The sequence below is a fragment of the Diabrotica undecimpunctata genome, chromosome 3 (genome assembly GCF_040954645.1).
Source record: "Diabrotica undecimpunctata isolate CICGRU chromosome 3, icDiaUnde3, whole genome shotgun sequence".
NCBI lineage: Eukaryota > Metazoa > Arthropoda > Insecta > Coleoptera > Chrysomelidae > Diabrotica > Diabrotica undecimpunctata.
In genome coordinates this window covers 21,476,786-21,504,755 of record NC_092805.1, presented here as the reverse complement: position 1 = coordinate 21,504,755, position 27,970 = coordinate 21,476,786, and the positions used below count along the sequence as shown (strand labels likewise).

General features: G+C 33.1%; 1 protein-coding gene across 6 annotated transcripts in view; it reads left to right on the top strand.

The window, feature by feature from the left end:
• Positions 1–27,970, top strand: part of LOC140436560 (protein strawberry notch-like) — a 60,198-nt gene that overhangs the window by 7,247 nt on the left and 24,981 nt on the right. For 4 of the 6 annotated variants that reach the window (XM_072525479.1, XM_072525483.1, XM_072525480.1 and 1 more), the window contains exons 4-6: positions 520–693; positions 15,812–15,972; positions 24,337–24,604. In XM_072525479.1, the coding sequence (XP_072381580.1) occupies positions 520–693; positions 15,812–15,972; positions 24,337–24,604 (603 nt within the window). The remainder of the gene's footprint in view (positions 1–519; positions 694–15,811; positions 15,973–24,336; positions 24,605–27,970) is intronic. The other 2 variants (XM_072525481.1, XM_072525484.1) reach the window with 2 other exon arrangements.

Genomic DNA, 27,970 nt, shown 5'->3' with positions numbered 1-27,970 from the left:
GAGTTGATCTCAATTTGATGATAAAACCAACCGTTTTGTAGGTTTCTAGGAGTTGATGCACAATTTTATTCTAATTATGTGTTCTTGTATTCGCAAGAAAATATTTAGCTATATTTTGAATCTGTGGCATACAAAATTTCTGATTTCTGTTATTGTTTTGATAAAATATTCATCTTTGGATCATCAAACATATTGAGCTTTATCTTTTGGCATTCATTAGCTACCTATAAAATTGTTAATAGTTAACAGTTAATATATAATTCACTTTTACAATGAATGGCACATATACAAATCTGTGTAACATGCACCTTTTTTATGCACTGTTTGAAAATTTCGTATGTTTATATCATGTGTTTTAAGTTTAATGCTATAGTATTACGATCTGAATTCTTTGAAGTGTATTTTAGAACATAAAAATAAATATTCAAAATATGTATATATATTGTAGACAAATTAAAAGTTTATGTAATAGGAGACATTAAAAACCTTATTTTGTTATTTGTTGATTATATTTTCCAGTGGGTTCCCCATACGGGATGAGCAGTGTGGCCGCAATGGCAAGTATGCTCAACAGTTTGGGGAGCCCGATCAACGTCAACTCTTTATTCCCACCACAAGCTTCTGGCACGGGAGCAGGACCTGGCTTCAACGCTGCACAGTTTCTGCAGCAGAGTAAGTCCTATATCAGGAGCTGTGAGTGTCGTAATAGATGTTTATTTTATTTTCTTTCTTAAATTTTCTTTTGCTCTACACGATGTCATGTCTCGGTGGTATTCATCTTTTGTTGTTTGAATTATATCGTTTTATACTTGTGACGAACAAAGCTATCGACAATTCTAGTTACTTTTTACAATTACTAAGTCATCTCACGACTGAATAGTAAAGTACTTAGTGGTTAAATGAATTCGGATCCCCGAATAATTCATCGTCTTACTCCTAAATGCTTGGAGATTGGTTTATTTAATCTATAGAAGTAATTTTAAAAAAATCTTTCTACCAAAATGGAAATTAAAGCTGAAATATGGGAAAAAATACTTGTGTCAACATTTTTCATGTGTATCCAGAAAGAATATTTTAGTGAACTAAAATGTAATAATAGTCCAGTCGTCAGAGACGAAAATACCACTGAATATCTAAAACTTATACGAACAAGCTGAATTTTGCTGAGTATGTCAATTTTGGGACCCCAAAAAAGATGTAAAAAGTTTGGCGCAGAAACAGGTCTGCTATATTGTTCGTTAAGACCATAAATACCTGGAAAAGATCTTTTTAGAATCTGACACGGCAATAAACGTAGCTCCGAAACGAAAAATATTATATGTCTAGATCTTTTGGACTATACACAAAATATCTTTCAGGTCGCTGTGGAAAGGTTTATGATGCCCAACAACCCATTGAAATCTACAAAGGTTAATTCAGCTGAGGATCTAAATGTAGTTCTCGAATTGTATTTGATCGTCTTGGGTTAGTCTTCATTTAAAGAAGAAAAAAGTTAATTCGTTGTGTTTGCAATCAAAAGTATTGATAAAATTGGATAAAAATATTAAATAATTATTAAAGTTGATATCCTTTTCATTTGCTCAATGATTATTCGATTCGTTAATGATCTGCATCAAGTTTTGTTTGTCACATTATAACTTTATAGTTGAAATAACAAAAGGGAGAATTTACTATAAGAATAGACATACAAGACATTCTTTTCCGCTGCACGTAGAATGGTAGAATGGAGATTTGGCTTTTTATCTGATAGTGTACTGTCATAGTTTTAGAGCTTAATACTTAACATAACCATATATATTTTTAACAAGTAGGTAAAAGTATCTCGGAGGACTGGAATAGTATATTACTTAGAAATTAAAGTAACTTATTTAATCCCGCCATTGGAAATTGGTTTTATTCACGGGATTAAGGCACTTTAGTTTCGCAGTATGTATATTATTTTTTTTATATTTCCAGGAACAATATTACTAAATTTGATTAATATATAGGTACAGACGGCCCAATTTTACTTTAGAAATATGCGCAATATTTAGTAATATGCGCAAATCACGAAGAGAGAGCATGGCGACAAAAACAGAAAGGATTGTCTCGCCACTGAGAGGAAAGAACGTCTCCCTACCCTGAGATCTGCCCATCTCAAGATCAGAGACAAACTGTATTTGGACAGGCAGGATAGGTCATATCATTTATGACGAAATGCACGTAATGGTTGTCTCGAATTACCGGACTCCTCTCACTGGAAAAACGATCAGAAGCTTGACATTACATTAATGGCGTATCCACCAGATGTTAGTTATTACTATGTATTAGTGTTATCTTCTATTCGGGCAGATTTTTGAACGCCACTGTTTCATTTGTACTATTTACTTAAACAACCCCTTTTAAAAATTTAGCGATGACACTTCGCCATACCTAGCCGCTTGCCATAGAGATTTTTACATTTAAAAACACTTATTAATTCGTAAATTAGTGACGGTATAGGTAAATAATCATTATCTTAACTTTTATGATAGAATGAGAATAAAAAGTTTTTTATCCAGAAAAGTAGCTGAAGAGACATTAGAAAGTAGTTTATCGACAAATTATGCCAAGCACAATTTTAAGTAATTAAAAAATAAATCTTTAAAAGTTTGCAATAAATTTTGCGACATATCTGACAGTACAATTCTTTATATTTTAACCGTAATTCCATCTTTTAATTCCTGAATATTGGAGGGTTTTGTTTTATAAACGGTATTAAAGTGATCCACGCCAAAACGGTGAAATCGCACCTTTCAATCCATCTCTGGGCATTGCTATATCTAATATCTAATAACATTGTGAGGTGGGTCTCCATATGTTACAGTAAAATACTTAGCTGCTTGCTACTTGGTTTTTGGGGTATTGCTATTGTCTGAAAATTTCAAATGAAATTTCTAAATTAAAATGTCTATGATTATATGATTATATATGATTACGAAATAACCGAACCAACTGAGGTAAAAAAAAACGGAAAATCTGACAGCAATGTAAACTATGCTTTTCACTTTTTAAGATTGTTTAAAAAAAAACAAAAGCAGCTGTACGTCTTCACCGATTTTTCACCGGCTACCCCTCTGATTCCTTTTAGAACATTCAAATATCTGTATAAGATTTTTTCAGCTTTTTTTCTTCATTCAATGGGATATTACAACTCCGAAATTGTGGTGTTTAGAGGATATTACATGAAACATATTTGTGACGTGAACAAGTCGGTACAGTCTTCGAAACATTTTTTGTACGAGCCGCAAAGGAGAGTCATTTCCAAATTTGCAAATCTGTGTTGTGTACCTATATTATTAAACATGGAGTTTAATTAAAGGCCACTTTTAACAAAAGGTACTGGCACAAAAACACCATATTTATGCTTCACCGGAACCGAACATCTAATTTCTATTAGTATTGCATTAGACGATTTTATTACTACTTTATTATCCTACTGCTTACGCACTTTTTCTCCGATACCTTTTGGTCAATATAATGGTAATACATATAAAGTATAAATGGTCAATATAAAAATATAATTTTTGGTTTATAATGTCATAATTTATAGCAACACAAGCGGTTTTTGTTGGATCTATTTTTTCACATCTCACTTTGTAGAACAAATACCACAAATATACTGAAATATACTGAAGAAAAGTAATGACAGTAATAAAAATTATGTACGGGACCTATTAGAAACTATTCAAACTTTACTTTTCTATATTTGTGTCTCCGATTATACCTATATTTTAAAGTTCACCCGCGCGTACAGGCTATCTTTTTCCTTCCGAGTGTGTTCTCGCTTCATTGTTCCCCCAGGCAGTTAGAATTTCAGACTTTCATCTATTTTTGGTGAACTGTGCACGGTGATCTATTCGAAATATAAAAAAAAAATTGAAAAATCTGACAACAATGTAAATACTACCATAAGATCGGCCGAATTACAAAAATTTTAACAAACCAAAATTTATATAAATCGTGCAGGCCATTTCCGACATAATTAAGGCTCTTCTCACTATAGTTTAATTTATACAACTAAAATGGTTAACGGAATTTATGCATAAGCATTTATGTTTATTATAGAGAAACAGTGAAACATAGTGAAATTTAACGATACAGGAAATGAATCATAAAGGTTTAAATCTTATAAAATAAATAGGATTTTGCATAAATATGGGAAATAATCTTAGTAGACAAATAAAAGTGCAAATTAAAGTAGTATTAACGAATTCTTTTAGAGATTTTAGAGCAATAAAATGTTTCGGAGGTATCTGCTTCATTATTTGAATTAGAAAACCGGTATAGCTGGCAATGACTTTTTGTAGATAATAATTCCACATTTTCTCGATAGACAACCTTCATAGCACATTTAAAACTACCGAATTGTCGAAATATGGATGTTATCTAAAAATTAACAACTAGTTTATCTTGGGTAACATGTTTAAATAACCCATCAAGCGACATTACCGAAAAATTGCATAATCTTAACTTGATAAATCTGTATCTATTTATTACTATCTAAAATAGTTATTATAAGTATCCTAAAGCTTGTATTGTCAAACCAGTTTTTGTTTTATTTAACGAATCTTGATGTGATTTTTTTGCATTACAAACTAGTCCATGTTGTGAAATCGATCCCTTAAGAAGAAAAATGTTTGTGATTCGTGTTCTTTGCGGGTTCTTGTTCAAAAATGTCCCCTTTAAACAAACCTGAATGGTACCGGTCGAAATTTTTGGGCAGAAATTGTTTAAACAATTTTTTTAAACAAATTCCCAAAATCACATTATTTTTCTGGAAAACATTTTATTAGGTTTTTTGTCATTTTTCTCTAACGTTGACAGTTTTCCAGTTACAAGCGATTTAAAAGCTGAAAAATGCGAAAATACGCATTTTAGAGGCTTGAAAACTCATACATAAATTATTATTTTTGAGGTTGCCAAGTGCCTAAATTAAAGTTTAAACATTCAGTTTCAAGATTCTGAAGAGCAATCATTGAACGTTGTTAATTTAGACCGTTATTTTTTAATTGTTAATTATGCGCGTTCACTTGATATTTAAGCCGCCTCTGCGGCGGCGCGGCGCCCTATATGGTGCTCGTTGTCGCACTAATACATATTATAGTTACTTACGCGAAAAATTACCAACAAATATTGAAATTTATTAAAATTTTATAACAATAGTACACAATAAATTTCAAAATCAACTATGTTAATAATAAATTACAAAATTTAATTAATATCAATATTTTTTTGGATTTTTTCGCGTAAGTACGTATACTATGTATAAGTGCTACTGAGGCGCACCATATAGTGCGGCAATAATCATTTACATATGAGTTTTCAATCCTCGAAAATACGTTTTTTGACATTTTTTAGATTTTAATTGGCATTTTTCAGATTTTAAATCGCTTATAATTCGAAAACTGCCAACTGTAGAGAAAAAAGACGAAGAGATTTTTTTGAATGACACAAAAAACCTAAAAAAATATTTTCCGGCAAAAAAGGTGATTTTTGGAATTTGTTTAAAAAAATTGTTTAAACTTTTTCGCCCGGAGCCCTTCAGATTTGTTTAAAAGGGGAGATTTTTTAACAAGAATTTGCAAATAAACCGAATCAGAGACATTGTTCCTACGGGAGCGGTCTCACAACATGGACTATGGACATATTTTTGAATTTAGGAATTGACAAATAATTTACTACATTAAATCGTTAACTATTATTAGTAAATAATAGAATTCAGTTTCTAAACAGGCTAGTAAAACATCTATTTATCATCGAAAAAGGATTTATTGTGTTCTACATGCATATCAACCCATTTCTTCCTGTGGTGAATCATTTTTCATAACATTTTCCGCTCTGAATATGTATTTTAAACGCGTCAGCTTCTTAATCGTGAAAAATTGTTAACATTGCAATTTACATATTTATAATGAATATGAATACAACGTGTACTACAACAGAAATACAGAGTGGACAAAAAGTCTGGAAACGTCTAGATTTAGATTAGATTATCTGAGGTCGTTAAGACCTCATCTTTTGTGCATACCTTAATCTAATTGAACTCTAGGATGCCAATACTTCTGATAAAGTTGATTAACTTCCTAGGTGATTTGTTTCCTATGCCAGAGGGCGCTAGACTGACCTCTCCTAGGAATTTTAGTCATTTGCAGAACAGTGCTAAGCAGTTGCATAGTATATGTTCTGTCGTTTCTTTTTCGTTATCAAAGAAACGATAGTTTTTTTTCTCTGATTTGCCCCTTTTTTTGAGATGGATGATATCTCAGAGGGCAGTCAGTGAGAAAGTCAGTGATCGTTTTGATATCTTTGTTATTCATTTCGAGAAGGCGGTTTGTTACAGTAGGCGACACTTCTATTAGTCTTTTAGCTTGCCTTCGTCATGGTGTGTTAGACCAATATAATCTAAGTTGATTGAGTTTCTCTCTGGTGTGGCTGTTCAATAGTCCACAGAAGGGTTCTGCATCCTGGAGTGGGATATTAGCCCCTTCTTTAGCGAGGCTGTCAGCTTTCTCATTTCCTGCAATTTCCTTATGACCTAGCACCAACATCAAAATTACTTTGTTGCGTTCCGCCAGCTTCTTGAGGCATTGTTTACAGTCCCAAGCCAACTGGGACTCACAATTAGAACCTTTCAGGCAGCTTGGCTGTCTGATAAAATAAAGACTCTTGCTCCGCGAGTGTCGCGGGTGAGACATTCTTGAGCACTAATGTTTATAGAATGTATTTCTGCCTGAAAGATAGTTGGGGAGTTTCTCCCAAGAGATTTGGATAGCGTGAAATTAGGCCCAGTAACTCCCGCTCCTGCCCTTTTATCTATCTTAGATCCATCCGTACGAATCTTCTTTTAGTTCCAGTTCAACTTCTCCACCCATTTGGTGGTTCTTTATGACCACTTCAAAGGGTGTTTCGAAGTCGAATTTGACTGGCCTGGACCTGTAACCTGTAGACCTGAGTAAAAGATGACATTCGAACAGGTAGACCAAAACCTGTTAGAAATTACAAAAAACTTTACAAAACCCTACAAAATTCAGTTGTTTTAAGAATTAAATGAAGATAAATAAGACCATAGATTACAATTTAGTGAGGTAATAAAGTTGTAACTGACGAGAACTTCTTTAACAAGATATGTTTTTCCGACGAAGTAAGATTTACAGTGTGTGGGAATGTAAGTCGCTAAAATTTAAGGTATTGGAATGAGGTAAATCCTCACTGGATACGCGAAAATCATACTCAAAGACCACAAAAATTAAATTTATGGTCGAGTATAGTGGGTACTTAGTTAATTGAGTCGTTTTGTATAGAAGAAAATTTAAGAAGCGATATTATGAAATACTACTTAGAAATGATATTGTACCTGCCCTGAAAAACAAGTTTGGTGCCAACTTTAATGAGATCCAGAGTTCCAGCTTATTTTGGTATAAATGTTCGGCAAAACCAAAGTGACTAGTGATATCAGAAAGATGATAAATCTGGCAACGTTACAAACAAATTTCAAATCTTCATATTGCAAAAAAGATGTATAAGAAAACTGAAGAATTTACGTTGCAACGTTAACCTTTACATAGAAATTCGCAGTAGGATGCTACGTCTCCTTCGCATTGTTATATGGCTCGGAAACGTAGAAAAAAAATCTGAAATAAAAAAACTGACTCATTCTGAATTAAACTGAATTGAGTGCCTAAAGGAAAATGCACAGAATATCATGGAAGGGAGATGTAGGTAGCTCAGAGGTGAGTGTACCTGCCTTTGGAACCGAATGATGTGGGTTAGATCCCCATTACAAAAATCAAAGAGTATTGCTTATTTAGGAAAGTATTGGGTATTCGAAGGCCCTGACAAACCACCAAGTTATTTGTCTAGTACAGCTTATATACACTAGTGGCCAAAATTCTGAAAACTTTGCAAACATTTAATTTTGTTAGCAGCATTCTTCTTCTTTTTCACATGATTTACGTTATTACAAGTTTCTTCTTCTTTTTCACATGATTTACGTTATTACAAGATTATCTATAATTTTATGCTCCTACTTAATATTCAACGTGTATTTTAAAAGGACAAACCCTCTAAAAATTTAAGAATAAATCAAACAACAGTCATCAGCTATTAGTAGATATATTTAAAAAAAGGCACAATGGTTATTATGAAAAAAATTAGTATTTGGTGGGATCACCTTTGCTTTTTAGCACAGACTCGTTTCTGCAAGACATTGAGTTCACGAGACGATTCAAATCTTCTGGTGTAATAATTCCAAACCAGTTTTGAATACTTTGATATTTTTTGCATTAATATTGCCTTCTATTAATGCCAAACGTCCAACTCCCTTAGTGGTCTTATAAGCCCATACCGTGACACATAGTACAGTGGGGCAAAATGTCTTCTTCTGGTCGGCGTCGAGCTGGCTTGTACACTAGACGTCCATTGAGGGCCCAAGAATGGAGTTCTGTTATTCACAGATGAAGCTAGCTAGGTTTTGTGTCTACTCTGATTCAAGAAGAGTAAGAGTTTGAGGAGGAGGCGGTCGACAAGAGAGACTCAGGAATGTACAGGGTGTTCACCAATATAATGGTCTACAAGTTATGACGTGGGCAGAAATAATTTTTCATCATCGAACTGTTCCCGTTCTTGTGGAAGGCAGTATAAATCAATACCAATATGTTGATCGTATCTGAGAACCTGTTGTCCTTCCATTTGCAATTGCTAAGGCAACATACTGCAGCAATAGTAAGAGATTGGTTTCATAATGAGGATATTACAATTTCACCGTGGCCAACACAATTGCCAGATCTTATTCCATCGAGCATGTATGGGATAAGCTTCAGAGGCGGATTGCTCCCCATTTTCACAATATTCATACCGAACAAGATCTTCAAGATCGTCTTGCACAGGAATGGATAATATTGCCTCAAAACAAAATTGATCATTTAATTTTAAGCATGCCAAGGAGGTGCCAAACTAATTAATTCTGCTAAAGGAAACTCATATTATTAATCTCATTTGTTGTTAAACTTTTATGTTTTATATTGACTTTTGTGTTAAAAATTTGCATACCAAAGCAATTTATATCTACAAAATATACTGGATAAATGAAATGATTATCCGGTTTTTTGTAATGGTTTTGAACAATAATTATTTTTGCAGGTTGCCTAACAGGTAAATTTATATTGGGCTCTTAAAATAAAAAGCCATTTCTATATTCACCAATTTGCATGATGCATGGTATTTCATTATTGAAGCTGCAAAGTAAAAAGTATGTAATAATTTTTAGTAGAATAATATAATTGCGTAGAAATTCTAATCTGCTGTAGAAATAAACCTGCTCCATACTAGAAACTTTCTTCGCTTCTTAAACATTTCGATGTATATGTGGGATATTGTTTAAGTAGAATTTGAATAGAACATTTTTATAAAAAAATCCATTATTTATATTTTGTAGTTGATCGGCAAGTTTAATGCATTTATCCGCCAGAAATTATGTCTGAATATGTTTTAGTTTAACCGAAGTCTGTAGCCAATAGTGTTTTAAAACAAAAATTATCGTCTATATTCTACTTTATAAACAAAATATGGTCCTCTAACTCTTTTGGAGTTTATATCCATCTGGATTCAAAAGAAATAGAAATTTGTAAGATCTAGGCACAATAGTTCATTTTAAGCTCTACATATATTTTATATTAATTGTTGGTTGGTTTTCTTCTGTTGCCGACGATTAAGAAGAAAAAATGAAAGCAAGTACAAATCTGGTATACAACTTACTACAAACTTCCAAACATTTAAAACTTTATTAAGCAAATCCTTTATTTTCCCTATATGTGTCAATATACCTTTACACTTGTCATACATCACCAAAACTGTTGGATACTATGTTATTATGTAATATATGCTGTGTGTTAAAGGCTGTATGATATCTAGGAGGAACTTTGAGAGTCTGCTGCAAATTTAGGCTATTGATTATATACTTTAGAAAGGAACTACATTAACGGAGTTTTATTGTTTCATGTGATCAATGAACCTCCAAATATGAAAAAATCGCGGAGGAATTTATACCATTTAAATGGGTGTGTTGTTGAGAAAGGGGTGAATTAGTCCCTATCTACTAGGGAGGATTTAGGTGATTTCTATGCACTTTTCGTACATATTTATCTACAGCAAAGTTGTTCAAAATTCAATTTTTTTATCTAAATGTCACCTTTTAAATCAAAAACAATTTTTTCTTTTTTACAAAAATATATTCAAAAACGAAATAAAAGAACACGAAAACTCGCGATTTTTCTTTTTTGCCTTATAACTTTTTTCCATGGGGTAAAAAAACTTCTATACTTTTTCTTCAAAATGACGTTTAGTAGAAGTCTGTTCGATTCACAGTATCCCAGATTTTAGATATATACAATGGTACACTAATCTTTAAAATGATCTACTGTAGATTAGTGGCGCAACCAGAATTTTTCCGGGAGGGTTTGGTTTTTGCACTGAAATTTTTTTATGCTACCTCCATTTTGAGTCTATAAAATTTGGGTTTTAGTTTAATTTAAAATGCTAAAGATAGCATTGCCAAAGATTGAGCTATCTGTTATTCTGCCTACCAATTAACCCTTAATAAGACATGGGATATAAGGAGAATTAATTTGTTTGTTTATATACTTTTGGTATCTAAAGGAGTTAAATAAAACATATTTTTGTTGAAATATAAAATAATTTGAAAAAGTAATAAAAAAATAGTGGTGGGAACTATTTTCCCGTTGTTCTTTAAAAAAATTTTGTAGGTGGGAAATTAATTACCCTTATACAGTTTGTGAAACAATTTATTAATTCAAAAATACAAAAATGCATATATGGGTGACAAAACTAATTTAGGTCTCAACTACAGCAGTGTGGAATGATTTAAAACATTGTTTTGGGCATAAAGCTACTTGACAATAACTACATATAATGTTCGTTCGTTTTTCTTCTTTTTTTGTTGAGCAAAATCTGCATCTTGTATAATTTTTTTGAACATCTGGTAAATGTGGTCCTACATTTCTCAGCCGAATTTCGTCTGGAACACCAAAGTTGTCCGTTTTTTTATTTTTAAATATCACAGGTCGAGATGCCTTTACTGTAAAGTCACCTATGAGAGCTCTTCCAAGGCGAAGCCTAAAATCCTTGTGAGAAGTATTTTTTTGATCATGAATTCTTGTGTACATAATATATGCATTAATTACACTTGCATCTAAAAGAAAGAAGAACAATCTCATCCACGATTTTCTAGACTTCCTGCTTATGGGATATGATGCCCTAAAGTGGTCAAAGTGATCAACTCCTTCCATGTTTAGTGTATAATCTGCAATAACTTTTGGGCACATTATATCTTTCTTTGTGCCATCTCTTTGTGTACGTTTTATCATGGTTACTTCATGTGGTTGATTAGCAGTTGTAATAACCGTGACTTCTTTGGTATCCAACCACTTTATTGCTGTTATAGGGCCACTGCTCAAACAATAGAATTCATTCTTTCGAAGTTTTTCATTTTTGGTTTGCTTTTTCCTCATGAAATCGGGCAAACCTTTGCGATTAGGTCTAACTGTACCTATAGCATACAGCTGTTTAGCATATAAATCTTCCAACAGTTTGCAACTCGTAAAAAAGTTATCAAAAACAACCAAAGATTTGTGTGGTATATCTTGGCATAATTCAGTTACAACCTTGTATCCCAAGCCATCATTTTCAATGCCTTCAGTTTTTCCAGTATAGATAATAAACTGGTACAGATACCCAGTAATAGCATCACACTTTGCCCAAATTTTATAACCACGCTTAATCGGCTTCTTGGGCATATACTGTTTGATAGAACTACGTCCTTTAAATTTCACCATACATTCATCAATAGAAAATCGACTTCCAGGTTTGGCTTGTTCTTTGAAAACTTCATTTAGTCTATCTATAAATGGTCTTATCTTATACAGTATATCAAAGTTAGGTGAACCTCTCTCTGCAGCTACTGAATTGTCATTTAGATGGATATTTTCTATTAATTTTTTGAACCTGGTTATTGTAAAAGCTTTGGAGATAACAGGATTATTATAAAAAGGATCACTTGACCAATATAAATCTTTGTCTGGTACAGGATGCAGTCCCATTAAAATAAAAACACCTAGCAATGCCCTTATTTCTTCTTGGCTAGTGTTTTTGTAATTTTTGCTGTCTTTTTGTACAGCATATAAATTCGTTTGAGCAACAATTTGTTCTATTAGATCACAAGGGAAGAAATTCTCAAAATAAAATATTGGTTGACGTTTATGGGTAAATTGAACATTTGACTGTAACACAGGCTCAAATTTTGGTATTTCTGGAACATCTGTTTCAGAGGTCCATTGTCCAGTAAAATTAGTTAGCGTAACCACTGGACTCTGTTCTACCAAAACACTTTGATTTTCTTGTGGGTCATTCTCAGATGTTCTTTCAGTTGTGGAATTTACATCAACGGTTGTAGAAGGAACAATTTCATCAGATTCACCAAGCAATTGCCCAATTCTGCTATCAATAACATCTCCATCGGACTTACCGCAAACAGAAGTAGATGGGGATGGTATAAAAATGTCATCATCATCATCAGTGTCGAGATCAACATCAGACTAATCTTCTTCTAAGGCAGCAAGGAGTTCACGTTCTGATAATCCCCTTCTTGAATTCATAATCCTAAAATATAACAGAAATTTTAATGTTTCTGGTGCATGACTTTTGCGTTTTTTTTTATGGAATTGGATAAGGGGAATAATTTTCCCACCAACTTCAGAGACAAAAATAACTATCTTTTCATAAATTTGTATAACAAATTACAATGTATTTAGCTTGACCAAACAATATATATCAATAATACAATAACTTTGTACTTACCAGAATTTTTGGAGCCGATTCACCAAATAATTTGCAAAATTGTAACAAAAATCAACTTTTAGCGGCAAGAAATATCATAACCTATGAAAATCTAGTTGTCGATTGTCAACTAAAAATCAGATCCATGGAATAACTGTCAGAATAGTTGGTGTATTTATCCATGAAATGAATACGTAATATCACAAAATTCAACATTCTGTGTATTGACAGCGACAATCGAAATTTGGCGGCAAAGTAAAGTGGGAAATATGTTCCCGTTATCTTATTAAGGGTTAAAACCAATTCCTATTTGTGCGCAGTTGACTGTCGCACGTACCGTACTCCGTAAGTGGCCGCTGTAAGGCTGACGACATTTTTGGAATACTCATTTCTCTTATCTAGATCTTACCTCTGTCGTTGGTCCGGTTGGTGTTTCCCTTCTTTCTTTTTAATTACTGTTCGGATGTAATTATTGTGAACACTATTCCATCCCTCCTTACTTCCCGTCATCTTCACGATCATCTCTCTCACAGTTAGAGGATTCACACCTATTTCTCTAGACATTCTGTTTTTCTCCACTGTACATCTATTACACTCCAGCATTGTGTGACTAACAATGTCGGAATATTCGCAATATAGGCATTTATCTGTATCTGTCTTTCTATTAAATTAGCGTTTTGGATTTTTTGTATTGTGTGTGAAAGACAAGCTACATTGTCCTAATATTCTATATATATTTTTTACTTTATATACCCGGGGGGGGGGAGGTTAACTCCCAAAACCCCCTGGGTGCGTCACAGTTGTAGAAGGCCCTAGGGCTAATTTTAAGTAAGGTACGGTTCTTCAAATTTTTCTACTTCTAACGATTTTTGCTATTTACGGCAAAATACAATAATTGCACACGAAAGCTGCATTCTTCTCCTTTAAAACTCATTTTAATTTTTGCATATCTTGGTTACCGTTAGTCCTAAAATATTTTACAATAGACTATTTTAAAGTACAGAAAGTAAGCTTTCTTCTTTATTTAGTAATGCATATATCTGAATGTACTAGAAAAAATGTTATAATGAGAAATTGAATAAAACTTTAAAGTAAAGCAGAAAAAAGCGAAAGTCATCAAATGTAGAAAAATTTGGAGAACCGTATCTTGCTTACAATTAGTCCTATACAGCTCTACAATATACCACTTTAAAGGTAATTGATTTTTCTTTTTATTAAATGTACCACTGGATATACTTAAAACTGAGTAGAAAAAAGTTGTACATCAATGTTTGCGAAAAAATTGAGAAAATGGCCAAAAAATGGGTGAGTGGCGAACTTTGAAAAATCGTGTCTGGAAAACTGTAAATCCTCAAGACGGCTACCAAACGATTTTTTGAAGAGGAAGGATAAAAGTTTTCTTTTTTTGCTAAGCAATGCCTATACCTATAGCCCCGTGGAAAAAAGTTATTTTTTGAACATAATGTACATTTTCGAATCGAACTTATTTTCTTCATTCTCCCAAATAGATGGAATCTTCAACAGTATATCCTGCATCGACTATTGGAAAGAAATTCAATTTATATTAGCATTAGACCAAACCTCTTTCAATGTTATTTAGATGGTCTTTCTTAGGTCAAGTGTATTTAATCGAAGTTTTAAGGTTTATTTAACAATGTGGGGGTGGTATTTTCGGTAGGGCGAAATATGACGGCTGACTGGGAGTACCAGTTTCAGATTTTGTGCAGCCCCGAATGTTATTTTCGCCTTGCTTCTCTTTATTATTTATTATAGCCACTACTCTGAGGAGACGTGGCTATACCGCTCTGATGAGACCTAAAGATGTCGAAATACGTATAAGCGGCTGTCGCTGCCCTGTATCAAAACAAAAATCTAATACCGTCATTATGTTTTATTACTTTACTTTGGTTGGAGTACCAGAAACTGAATTCACTACGAATTTTGACCATGATGAACGGCATGTGGAATGCAATTTTAGATTCCCTTGCCGAGTAATTCATCAAGCTGTTTGCTTCGCAAGTTTTAGGAAGCGCAGTGGTAAAAATTTAAAAATTTGAATTCGGTTTCGCCAGGTAGAAATCGTTTGATTTCTCTTTTTGTGGCATTAAATTTGACAATCGTTCTTTTATCAATACAGATCCGAATTCTAAACTAATTGCCACAGTTCCATTTATCATTGATGTTAAAGACTTGATATTGAAACTTTTCTACTGTTTCATTGATTATCTGCATCTGCAATCTCATTATTTCAGTATTCTGAATATTTATATGCAATCAATATTGCTCTACAGCTTTATCTGTATTATTCAAAAGATATTGCACATCAACAATAATGACGGTATGTTCATGTTCTAACGAAGGTTTTTGATAGGTTTATGGTTAATGTCTTCAGATTCAATTCCTAACACTATTTCAAAGATTTTTCAATATATGTGTTATTACTATAGGTGAAAGCTTATCATACTGGCGAACACCTTTTATTAAGTTATATGGTTCTTCTGTCGGCAGATAGTTGTCCATAAATGTGTTAATTTGATTTGGTAATCTCTTAATTTCAGAGATCTGCGTTGAATAGTGCGTATGTAATTTCAAAGGATGTTTCGTTCAATATAGGTATTTACTTCATAAAAAAGTCATGTTAATGAAGTCATTTTAACCTCGAAAGATTTCGATACATTTGCTTCGATTTAAGTTGTCTTTAGGGAACAAATATCGAATCGATTGCTTAATCATAGTTCGGACCCACTTAGTCCATATTTTTTTTTTTTTGAATAATTCGTAGAAAAATAGTAAATAGTACAGTTCAGAATATTAAGGTACAGTAGAGTATTCAGTAATATATCACATGACACTTTATAAATAATGGATTTTTTTATTATTTCCTCTATTATGAGATGCGTCCCATTGCATATCAATATATTTAACATTAAATTCCTTTTAGTGGAGATGCTTAATCCCTACTTTAACCCCGGATATTTCTCAATGTTCTACCCTGGCGGAAACATGTCTCCGTGGGGCGGACCTCTTAGCAATAAAGCTGTCCAGTCCATGTGGATGAACCAAATGGATAACAAACCCATGCCTCATCAAGAAGAGGAAGAAGTAAGTTATTAAGTTACTGTGTTATAGTATTCTGTTCATTGTAAATTAATAAACTGTTAGAAACAATTCGCCGTGAAAAACAAATCGTTTTTTCTACCTCAAATTACCATGAATTTCATTTTATGTCTTATTATTAAAAAGTATTTTGGAAATACCTGGTTATATTTTGCAATAACAAGTTGTGGATCAATTTTCAATTCAGTTCATTGTGTTTCAGTATATATTTGGATTGAAAATAGATTCTCGCCCGAGGAAACGTCTTATGATAGATATTAGATTTATTTACAAGGATTTATTTGTTTACCTACGTCCTACGATCTAGTAATGGAAAAATATGTTTTTTATTAAAAACTAAATTTATTTATTTATACACTACCAAGCCTTCTCCAATAATCAGATTGCGTTCATGAAGGGAGATAATGGAAGTTGTTCAAAATATACATTTATTTCACCAAGTTTTCCTGTATAAAATCGTTTTCTAGTCATAAATTATCTACCAAGTTGTTTCTAGGCATTTCACATTATTATTTTGACACTTTTTTGGGTCAAAATATAAATAAACCGAATCCAATTAAAATCCCAACAATCACTAAACATACCTACTTTAAATGGTATAAACATTGTTGAGAATTTATTTATAATTTGTTTGTGATAAACTTATAACAGTTTGACTGTGAGCGGAAGCAATACAAAAGAACAAATCTGCTTTAAATATATGTAGGATGAAAAAAAAACACAACAAGCATAACTAAATACAAAAAACGTAGAGCCAAAGCAAGATATATTTCCAACAAAAGTAAAAAAAAACAGTCATGGAAGAGGTTCGTCGGAAGCATAAACAGAAACACAACACTATCATCTGCATGGACGAAGATACAAGGTATTTATGGAAACAAAAATTACCATGTCATTAAAGCATTAGATTATGAGGACAAACGAATAAAACAAACAAGATAAATAGGTGAAGCAGACTAATATATATATATATATATATATATATATATATATATATACATATATATATATATATATATATACATATATATATATATATATATATATATATATATATATATATATATATATATATATATTCAGGGATTCTACAGTATTCACTGCCTTCCCTCGCTCAACCGTTTCGGTTATTCTCTTTATCCATCTGCTGTCACTAGTTCTTCTTACATGTCCATACAACTTTAGTCTTTTTTTGTTCTATGTCTGTTTCTATTGACGTTCTTTGCTTTATTTCGTCATTACTGAGAGCTGGCAATGCTATCATAACAAAAATGAAATCAATTGAGCATAGGAAAAACTGCAGAGTTTAGACTGTCATTTTAAACAGCGCTATCAAATGCCACACAATCCAAAAGGCACTGGAACTTAACGATCATTCCTCCTAGGATAAATTTCTGTTAGCGATAAACCATCCAAATACTCAAAAGTACTACCTATACATAAGTAAATATACTAACATAATAAGTTGCAAGTGCCGTCTATCAGCTAAACCGGCAACTTTTCCCTTGTCCTCGTATATAAAAAACGCAAAACTTAATGAACCAATGCAAAATACCTCAAAAGCATGCCAATTTTCCTATCCGTCAGACTGACAATGACATTATTAATGTTATAACTCCCTCGTTAGCACATTGAGTAAAACGGTAACCGAACGAGATTGTCCCCCGATAAGTTAAAATTTGGGAGCCAGCCAGGCACGGGAATTTTCCTGTTAAATGAAAAGAGAAATTATTCTCGTATCCGTCAAATCGGTGCTCGTCCAATGTTACGAAATTGTTTAATTATAAGCAATTCGTTGTAAAGGCTGTGAAATCTACTTTGCATAGTGACAAGACATATTTTAGCACACACTACACAAAGCATAAAAGCCTAGGCACAAAAAATATCGATATGTCCTGCTGCAGAGTAGCAGCTATATCTATATTTTCCATGCAATAACTGTTCTTGTATTCCATAGTTCGTATAGCAGATAGACAGCTACATAAACATCTACAATGCTATAATTGTGTCACCACTGTTTTATTATTTTAAGAAATAACATTAACATTATATCTCCAAACGCGAATTCTTGAAAACGGAATAGAATTGCAAACATTTTAATTGAAAATATATAAAATAACAATATTGTTGAACATTCCAGTATTTTCAATTATGATTTTTCAATTTGAAAATGTCGATATTTACAAATAATTTAATCGTTAGAAATATTTGTTGTAATTGAAAATTACATTCACGCGAAAAGAATGTGTTATGGTAATGGAATGTTATGTGGAATTGTTACTTTATTTAAATAGTAATTAACATTTTTTTATCCTTACATATTTGATTAATCGAGTCAGTAGATAACTCATGCAATCATATAAATAAAATGTATAAATGATTCACCTCCGCTGTTAAGCGCCACGATATATTTTCCAGCTGATCGATTTTTTGTTGTTGATCATTAAAAGATTCTATTATTCGTTACTTTGTATCAGGGCCGGACTGGTTCATAAAAAAGGCACCAACCTAAACTCTAAACAAATGCGCCATACCCCCCTCTTAAACTTTTTACATCAATTTTTTTTGAATACATGTAAAGTAATCAGTATTATCTGTGGATTTTTTAAGTTTAATTTTAATTTAAATCTATTAAATAACCTACTATTTTTATCGGGAATAAGCCACAATTTTACTTTAAATTAAATTTATTTTGACGTTTCGATTTCCACGTGGAAATTATTGATAGAACGTCCTACAACACGCCAAAAAACTCGAACGTTGTTGTGAGTGGTATATCCCTCCATTGCATACGTAAAGCCTGTCAGTCTAGGCAAAACTCATTTTTTGCATTAATTTTTTGCTAAAATTGTGCGATATTCTAGATACCTTTCGAAGTTAAGAATTTGCAATAAGTATACACATTTTTTATTTGAAAAAAAAAATTAATATACATTCGAGATATACCGCTAAATGGACTCACAGGTCTCTCCCGTCCATTTATGTAACTTTTGCCAATATGCACAATGTAGTTCCTTCTAGCGTTTAAGCACTGAAATTCTGAAATACGATGCGTGTAATTCCCCAAGTAACTAAAACTAAATCCTGTGGTTCCACATTCTTTAAAAATGCATTTATAATGGTACGAAAGCCATCGCAGTTTCCTGTGTCCCTAAGAAATCTAAAAATGTCTTAATAATATCGTATTTGCATCGCGATATTGACAACATCCTTCCATCAACTAGAGATGCCTAAAAGTCAAAAATAATATCTTTCTACAACCTAACAAAAAGTGGAGTAGTGGCTTCAACGTATAATGTAGCCAGGGCAACTAAAAGAGTAACATTTTATCGACTGCTAAATGTGGTTGCAATTAATGCTTTGGTTATAACTAGGCATAATAATCCAGATGTACCCTGTAGCAAAGAGAGAAGAGTCTTTCAAAAAAAAATTCTATCTATACAAGGATTTTTACAGCTGTCGCCGCCTTCCTTCTTTCAGCCAACGTCTCCAGTCCTTTATGTTCTGCTATTCTTCATCTCTAAGGTCTCGTCTTTCCATGGCCTCGTCCACTCTTGCCTCCATGATCTTCGGGGTCTACCTCTTTTATTCCTTCCTATTGGGCTCCAATCCGAAATCTTTGCTATCCACCTTGTATGATCTGTTCTTCTCACATGTCCATACCAAATTAAACATTTTTCTTCGATGTAGCTGAGTATGTCTTGTTCTACTGCCATTCTTCGTTTTATTTCCTTATTTCTGATGCGATCCATTTTTGTCACTCTGCAGCTTCTTCTCATGAACTCCATTTCAGTTGCTGTGATTTTGGACCCGTTTCGTTTATTTATTACCCAATTCTCTGCTCCATAGGTCATTATACTGCATACCAAGGTGTTAAATTCTCTTCTTTGTATTTCGGGTAATCTGTCTATCCCACAGTACCCCGTTCATTTGTTTAATACATGTTCTTGTCTGTACTAATCTGCTGGTTATCTCTTACTCGGTGGTTCCATTTTTTGAGAGTATGAATCCTAAATATTTGAATTTGTCAGTGCCGTTAATTTCCCTATTATCGTCCATTTCTAAGTTTCTCGCTGGTTCTTGCTCTGTTGTTAAATATTCGGTCTTTTCTAGATTTATTTCCAGTCCATTTTTTGTGTATTCCTTTTCTAATTTTCGGAGCATATAGCACAGATCTTCTTCATCTTGAGCCGTTACCACGTGGTCATCTGCAAAGCTTAATGTGTACAAGAAGTTGTCCCGGATTGGTATTCCCATCCCTTCACATTTTTTTTCTATGGTTTTAATATTTGTTCGAGGAATATCTTGAACAGTGACGGAGATGTAGAGCATCCCTGCAATAAGCCTTTTGTGGTCTTAAATTCGTTGGAGTATTTATTTCCGGTTTTAACTCTTACCTTGTTGTTGTTGTAAAGGTTTTTTACGGCTTCTATTAACCTCTGAGTTATTCCGATTTCCTTCATCTTGTTCCATAGTTGTTTTCTGGGGACCGTGTCATATGCCTTTTTTAAATCTATGAATGCCATGTGTACTGGTCTATTTTTTGCCATTTTTTTTTTCAATTAATTGTTGGAGTGTATAAATGTGGTCTATGCAAGATCTTCCTGCTGTGAACCCCTCCTGATCTCCGATTTTATTTGAGAAAAAAAAATTGACTTGGTTAAACCAAACATTGCAGGACAGGCTTTAACTGAGACGTTGTCTAGTGGTGTGCGCCAGATTGGCGCAAAATATGCGAGTATTATAATATCTGATCCAGAGCATCCAAATCCCCCACCAAACAAAAGGGGATATTGAAAATATTAATTAATATTAACTTAAAAACTAGATGTTTTTTAAATTGTGTAAAAGCCGAATTTGTCTTGATCATATTACAGCCTGTTGTGCGGAGTGTCTAAACCAAAATTAGGGAAAAAAAAGTTTATTGGTCCAGCAGGGCCTCACCGTGTACTCGTGTAATTTTTAACCAACCCGTCAACTAGAGGATTAAATTAAAAAATCGAAATGGATTAAAAAGTTCAGAACGTTTTCGAACTAACCAGTCCATCTTCAGTGAACTTTTGGAGTACTTGCGTAACTAACCGCAAAACCAAACAGTAGTTGGGTGTACATTGATGAAAACATACTTGAAAGTATTAAATTATACGGCAATGTGCCGATGTAATTGGATTACTAACAGGAAACGTAAGTTCCTACTCGAAATAAAATATTTCTACATTCGAACTGTCGAACGAGAGTTTGCCAACTTTAATAAGCTATTGAAGCTGGAATTACCGCTGCTGCTGGCACCAGACTTGCTCTCCAATTGATACTCGTTAAAGGGTGTAGAGTAGAGTGTACTCATTCCGATTACAGGGCTTCGGATGAGTCCCGTATCGTTAGTTTTCGTCACTATCTTCCCATGCCGGGAGTGGGTAATTTGCGCGCCTGCTGCCTTCCTTGGATGTTTGGCCATTTCTCAGGCTCGGTCTCCATAATCGAACCCTCATCCCTTGTTACCCGTTACAACCATGGTAGGCGCAGAACCATCGAAACGTCAAAACAAATTTATTTTAAAGTAGAATTGTGGCTTAATCCCAATAAAAATAGTAAATTATATTAAGATGCACAACAAAATAGCTTCAGTTTCTCATTATCCCTGTAGATAAAATTAGTATCTACACAATAGGACAAACATGAAGAATGTCCTAAAATGAGGAGAGTATAACATAGATTGCTGGTTACAAAATATGAGAGCTCTTACCTCTAATATAAGAATGTCTTAAACACTAACGGTTCAAAAAGCTATCCAAAGGTACAAAACGATTTATTAAATAGAAAAAGAAAGAAAAACAAAATCAGTACAAATACATAAAGAACTAAACAAAATTCCTACTTCTAAATACTACTTATTAGTTATAAAGTCTTTCGAAAGTGTATGTGCACTATTGTCTATCCAAGTCGTTATCACAAAGATCCTGGATCAAGAGCTGCGGAGATGTGGTAACCATGTGTCAAAGGCCACCCAGAGAACCATGCGAAAAATACCTTTAAACACTTCTAGTGTATACAAAAACGGGCACTACTGTATATTATAATCAATATGTATAATATATCTGTGATTATAATTGATTGCTGTTATACCAACAGCGGGACAAATCGTTGACCGATTTGGAGAGCACTGTATACCTTTTTTGAGGATTAAATCCTTGACGGATTTCTAGGGACTTCTGCCAAACAGAGATGTTGCTTCATCCACGTCTAAATTCACTCTGAGGGTGAGCCTGATTTTTCGGGAAGTCTTTTTTGAAAGAGTTTTAAGCGCACAAAAAACTATAATACTAAAAAACTTTGACAAATTGTTTGACATTTGAGTGGGTGCATTTTTGTCAAAAGTGTAGTTAAATACTAAATTAAAAATATTTATAAATAGTTTTACATGTTCGAATGGAATTATTTGAACAATCCCTTTTGCTCTGTTTACTCTTTTGTACTCCCTGGATACTCCAATAAATTTTTAAAAATTATAAGTCATTTTTCAGCAGAATTTTATAGAAGAATCTACTAGTTTAAAAAAAATTAAGAATATGATTGACGATATAATATGACCATATGAATTTATGTGCCGAATTTTAAGCTTTCCTCATTTTAATTACTTCCTTTTTGTTTTTTATATTAATACCCAACTTGCTATTAGTTCTGAGAACTTTTCTTTTCTTGTCGCATGTCAAGTTAAATATTATGTTTATATGGGATTAAGCCATACTTGGTTGTAATGAAAATAACATTTTATAATTCTTATTTGACGTTTCGATTTCCACATCGGAAATCGTTTAAAAAAACATTATTTTAAAATAGTGAGCTGTTATTATAACAAATTCTTCTTCCTCTTCTTCTTTTTGGCTTTTATTCTACTGAATAATCAGCCAGTACATTTGTTTTGTCAATTTTTGGGCCACTGTCGTGAGTCTGAGAATATATGATATATCTCATGCCCTATTATCAATTATCAGTGTATATAGACATTTTATCTACATGTCTACATTTTATTTAAGTATGTTTTCTATTTTCTTAGTTGGTTTAAATGTTAATATTTGATAGGTTATTATTGAGGTTATAATTTTATATGGTTGATCTGTAGAAATCTGAGAAGAATTTTGATAATTTTAGGGTTAATCTCGCATAGAAGCATTGGTATGTTAATTGGGGTTTTAATATTAATTTTGATCAGCTCCTGATAGACATCATAATCTTTTATTTTGTTTATTGGACATTCCCAAAATATGTGTTCTAGTGTATCCATTTGCCCACATTCACAGTATGAGTTATCGCGAATGTTGATTTTGTATAAATGTACTCCTGTCAGGCAATGACCAGTCCTCATTCTAATAATGGTAGTAATATGCCGCCTATCTATGTATGGGATTCTGTCAAACCATGGTCTAATCTAATATCTTTCCCATATTTATTTAAATAGTATAGTTTCTTTTTAACTTGCAAGACTCTGTAATCCTTTTTTGCAGTTATCATATGGTTATTAATGTTGTCTATAGCGCTCTTTGAGTCCGTAAATATTTTAGCTTTATCAAAATTTTTTCCCTCGCAAATCATTAGACCCTTTTGAATAGCTCTTATTTTTGCTGTACTGATATTAATAAGTGAAGGAATTTTTTCAGAAAAGGAATAATTTATACTAGGTATGTGTATTCCTATGCCCGTTTTGGCTTCCTCAAGGTTTTGATTTTTTTTGTTTTTTTGAAGTATCTGTAAATATTTGTATGTAATTACAGTAATACGAATTTACAAAATTATAATATTCCCAAAGGTTATGGGAACTATTTTTTTTAATAATGTTTTTATAATTGGTACATTATAAGTGTAGATATCATATTCATTTGAGTAGCAGGCTGGTATGTCACTTGTGTTCATTGATGGTAAAAACTTTTTAACTGCTGTTAGAGCGTCAATCAAATATGTTGGATTTTTTCCCTTCCAATATCCTTGTTGATAACCATGATATTTTTTAAGTCTAGAAGCATATTTAATAATGAGTGATTTGGAGTTGTGCTAATCTTTGCTATGTATTTCGTGGCAATCCATTTAAATCTATGGTGTAGATCGATAGTTGCACTTTTTGCTAAAATGACATTAGTGGGAGTAGAACATACAGTTATTTGGCGGTTATGTTTTTCAAATTGACGGGTGACTTACTTGGCCCCGATCTTGTGGGCATATAGCCATACTTTTAATATAAAATCCACAACTTAATTAAGGGTTATTATATTCTCATTAAAAAAAACTTTAATTTACATCCTTAGCTTAAATGGTAACTAACTGGCATTTCTAATATAATTTGATTTGTCTAAATAGGTAGACGACGAAGAAATGGGCGTTGCTGAAACGTACGCCGACTATATGCCATCGAAACTGAAGCTAGGCAGAAAACATCCCGATCCCGTTGTCGAGACAGCTTCGTTATCTAGTGTAGCTCCCGCCGACGTTTGGTATGAACTGTCTTTACCGGACGAGACTATAAACAAAGGACATTTGTCTGCTTTACAGTTGGAGAGTATTACGTATGCCTCACAAGCACACTCACATATATTACCAAATAAATCGAGGGCTGGATTCTTGATAGGTACGTTGTTCAATTAAAACTAGAAATTTTTAAAAAATCAAATATATTTTGTTGTCCTCGTAAGAAATTCACTCAATAAGTCGAAATCATGAATATATTAAACTTTTATTTTAAATATACACAAATCAAAATAATCTAGGGGACACCTACAATAATAGCTTTAAATCAGTGTTAGCTGAAAATACAAAAATAAATTATGTTTTTAAACTTTTTTGTTGTCGATTATTATACCAAGTTGGACAGGAATGCAGATAAGAATGGCTATAAAAAATTTGACAAACTTCAATATGCGTTCTTTGTCTATAAGACAAAAAGTAATATTTTTTTATTGGTACTTGATTTTCGATGTCTTTGTGGGTTTTTATTTAGTTTTCCAATTGCCAATAATGGAGAGACATTAACCGCGAAACGCAGTGGCGTGCTATCGGGATGCTTCAAGCTGGCAGAAGTCAAAGAGACATTGCTGACGTCCTCAACACGAACAGAAGTGTCATTAATCGTTTGTGGTTAACGTGTCAAGAAACTGGTGATGTTGCTAAATATCATACAGGCCATATAAGGATAACCAAACAGATTGAAGACCGTTTTATTAGGTTGCAGGCTTTGCGAGATCGAACTGTAAGCATCACAATTACAATGGAGGCTGCAAGAGACCCATCAGGTGTTTGTAAGTGGCCAAACTATTAGAAATAGACTGCACGAAGTTGAGTTAAATGCTCTAAGACCTGTGTGAGTACCTGTGTTATCCAGAAGAAATGGATCATCGACTTCAGTCGGCACAAGAACATGCAAATTGGGTTAGACGTAAGTGGGCCTCTGCTTTGTTAACAGATGAGTTCCGATTTGAATTTTCACCAGATACAAGACGGACAAAAATTTGGAGACGATCTGGTAATGCTGAACGATTGACCACTGTGCGGGAGGTTCATAGACAGCAAGCCGGCAGTATAATGGTATGGGGTGACATCACTGTTGGTGGTAGAACCAATCTCGTTTGTCTGAAACGGTTTCTAAATGTAACAGATCACCGTGATATTATTCTTGAGCCTATTGTTGTACCCTTTGCACAACAAGCTGGTCCCCAATTTCAATTAATGCGTGTCCGCATACTGCCATGGTCGTGCGAACATTCCTCGAAGAAAATGAAATTGAGGTTTTACTCTGCATATTACTTACTGCCTGCATAATCGCCAGTAAAAAAACCCAATTGAGCATGTTTGATACATATTGGGCAGACGCATTTTACAACAAAATATTGCTTTCAATACAAGACATCAACTGTTAGGGCCTTTCAATCGAGTGGAACATAATACTGCAGTGTGACATTGACCATCTGATCATGAGTTTGCCTTACAAATGTAGGACAGTAAACAACAACCGTGGAGGTCATACACTATACTAACTTAACCTAAAGACTAATTTGTTGGGAGTTGAGGGGCAACAAATTAGTTTTTTATTTTTTTTTACCATTTTTTGACTTATGGAGTTCTCTTTTAATTTTCCTAAGAGTTATTGCGATAATTCTAAGAACAAATGTTTATTTTATATTTGGGACACTTGTTTATAACTTTTTATTTGCTTTGCTTAGTAAAAAATGTTTGTAACGCCATCCGTTTTCAAGATACAGGGCGTTGAAGAAAAACAATTTTACGCATTTTTTACGATTTTGCCGAAACTACTGGCAACATTGTAATGAAATTTTATACGGATATGTTTTGGAAGCTGATACATCCCATGAATTTGTTTTTATATCTGATTCTCATAGAGGGCGCTAGTTACACGGATCGTACTAAGTATTACTCAATATAACTTTTTTAAGAGTATAATTATTAATCAAAATTTCAAGTAAACTTAAACATCATTCAATTTTACACGAAAAAGGTACTCTTGGTAAAACTCGATACTGTGTACTGTTTTCAGAATATTTTGATTTCAAAATTATGAAGTAATAATTGATGCTGGTATAAAATAGTTAGTAATTAAACAAAACTCACAAGAAGAAAATTAAATTAATGACTAAGAACATAAAATAAAATTCAATTACAGTAAGTGTTCAAAATGCCCTCTGTTTTCGCGAATACACAAGTCTATTCTTTTTTCTAAAGATTCCATTAACCTTCTAAATTGTAGGGGATCAGCTATGATGTCATTAAATTGACGTTGAATTCTTTCTTCCAATTCTTGGCGTGAATTTACCTCTGTAGCATAGACTTTTTCCTTAATATACGACCAAACTGCGTAGTCCAAAGGGTTAAAATCGCATGACCGAGGAGGCCAATGAATCGGAGCTTCTGCATCTCTACCAATCCATCGATTCGGAAAATGATTACTCAACCAATTATGACACCTTCTATCAAAGTGTGGTGGAGCTCCATCGTGCACAAAAAATAAAGATCTTCGCTCGTTTAGCGTTAAATCTTCTAATATCTCGAATAAGGAATTGTTTAAAAAATCAAGATACATATCACCATTTAAATTTCCAGGTAGAATATGATAACCTATTAATTTGTTACCTAAAGTTGCTGCCCAAACATTAACTTTAAATGAGTGTTGGTAATGTGATACCCTTTTGACTCTCATCACACCAGTAGTGTGCATTATGGGAGTTAAACATACCTTGTCGCGTAAAGGTGGCCTCGTCCGTAAAAAAAATGCATTTTAAAAAATTTGGATTGTGGGCTGTCCTTTGTTGCAATGTTTCACAAAAATCCACTCTAACCGGTAGATCATCTGGCAAGAGCTCTTGGACTTGTCTGTAATGATAAGGATGTAATTGCTGTTCTTTCAGTATCCGCCAAGTACTTGAAGAAGAAGTATTTGTTTGTCTTGCTATATTCCTTACGCTAACTGTTGGATCTTGATCAAGTAAATTTAAAATATTATTTTCTTTATTAATTGTTCTTGTTGTTCTTGGTCTACCAGAAATTATTTTATTGTGTCTCACATTCCCAGTTTCTCGACAACGTCGTTCAACGGCTCTAAATGTTTTTTACTTGGTAAGTTTCTTCTAGGAAACTTTTCTGCATAACGTGTCACAGCTGCACTAGAACATCCTAAACATTCGCCTAGGTTAATAACATGTCAGTGTATTCAACATTTGAGTACATTTTGATTTGATTTTAAAAATAACAAGGTTTCAAAACTCTAATTATTGTTGATTTATCGTCATAACAATCAATAAATGTCAGATTTCCATGGCACACTTGGAGAAAATAGAGGTATACCTATTAGAACTTTATCATTACTACTAGCATCAATTATTACTTCATAATTTTCAAATCAAAATATTCCGAAAACGGTACACAGTATCGAGTTTTACCAAGAGTACCTTTTTCGTGTAAATTTGAATGATGTTTAAGTCTACTT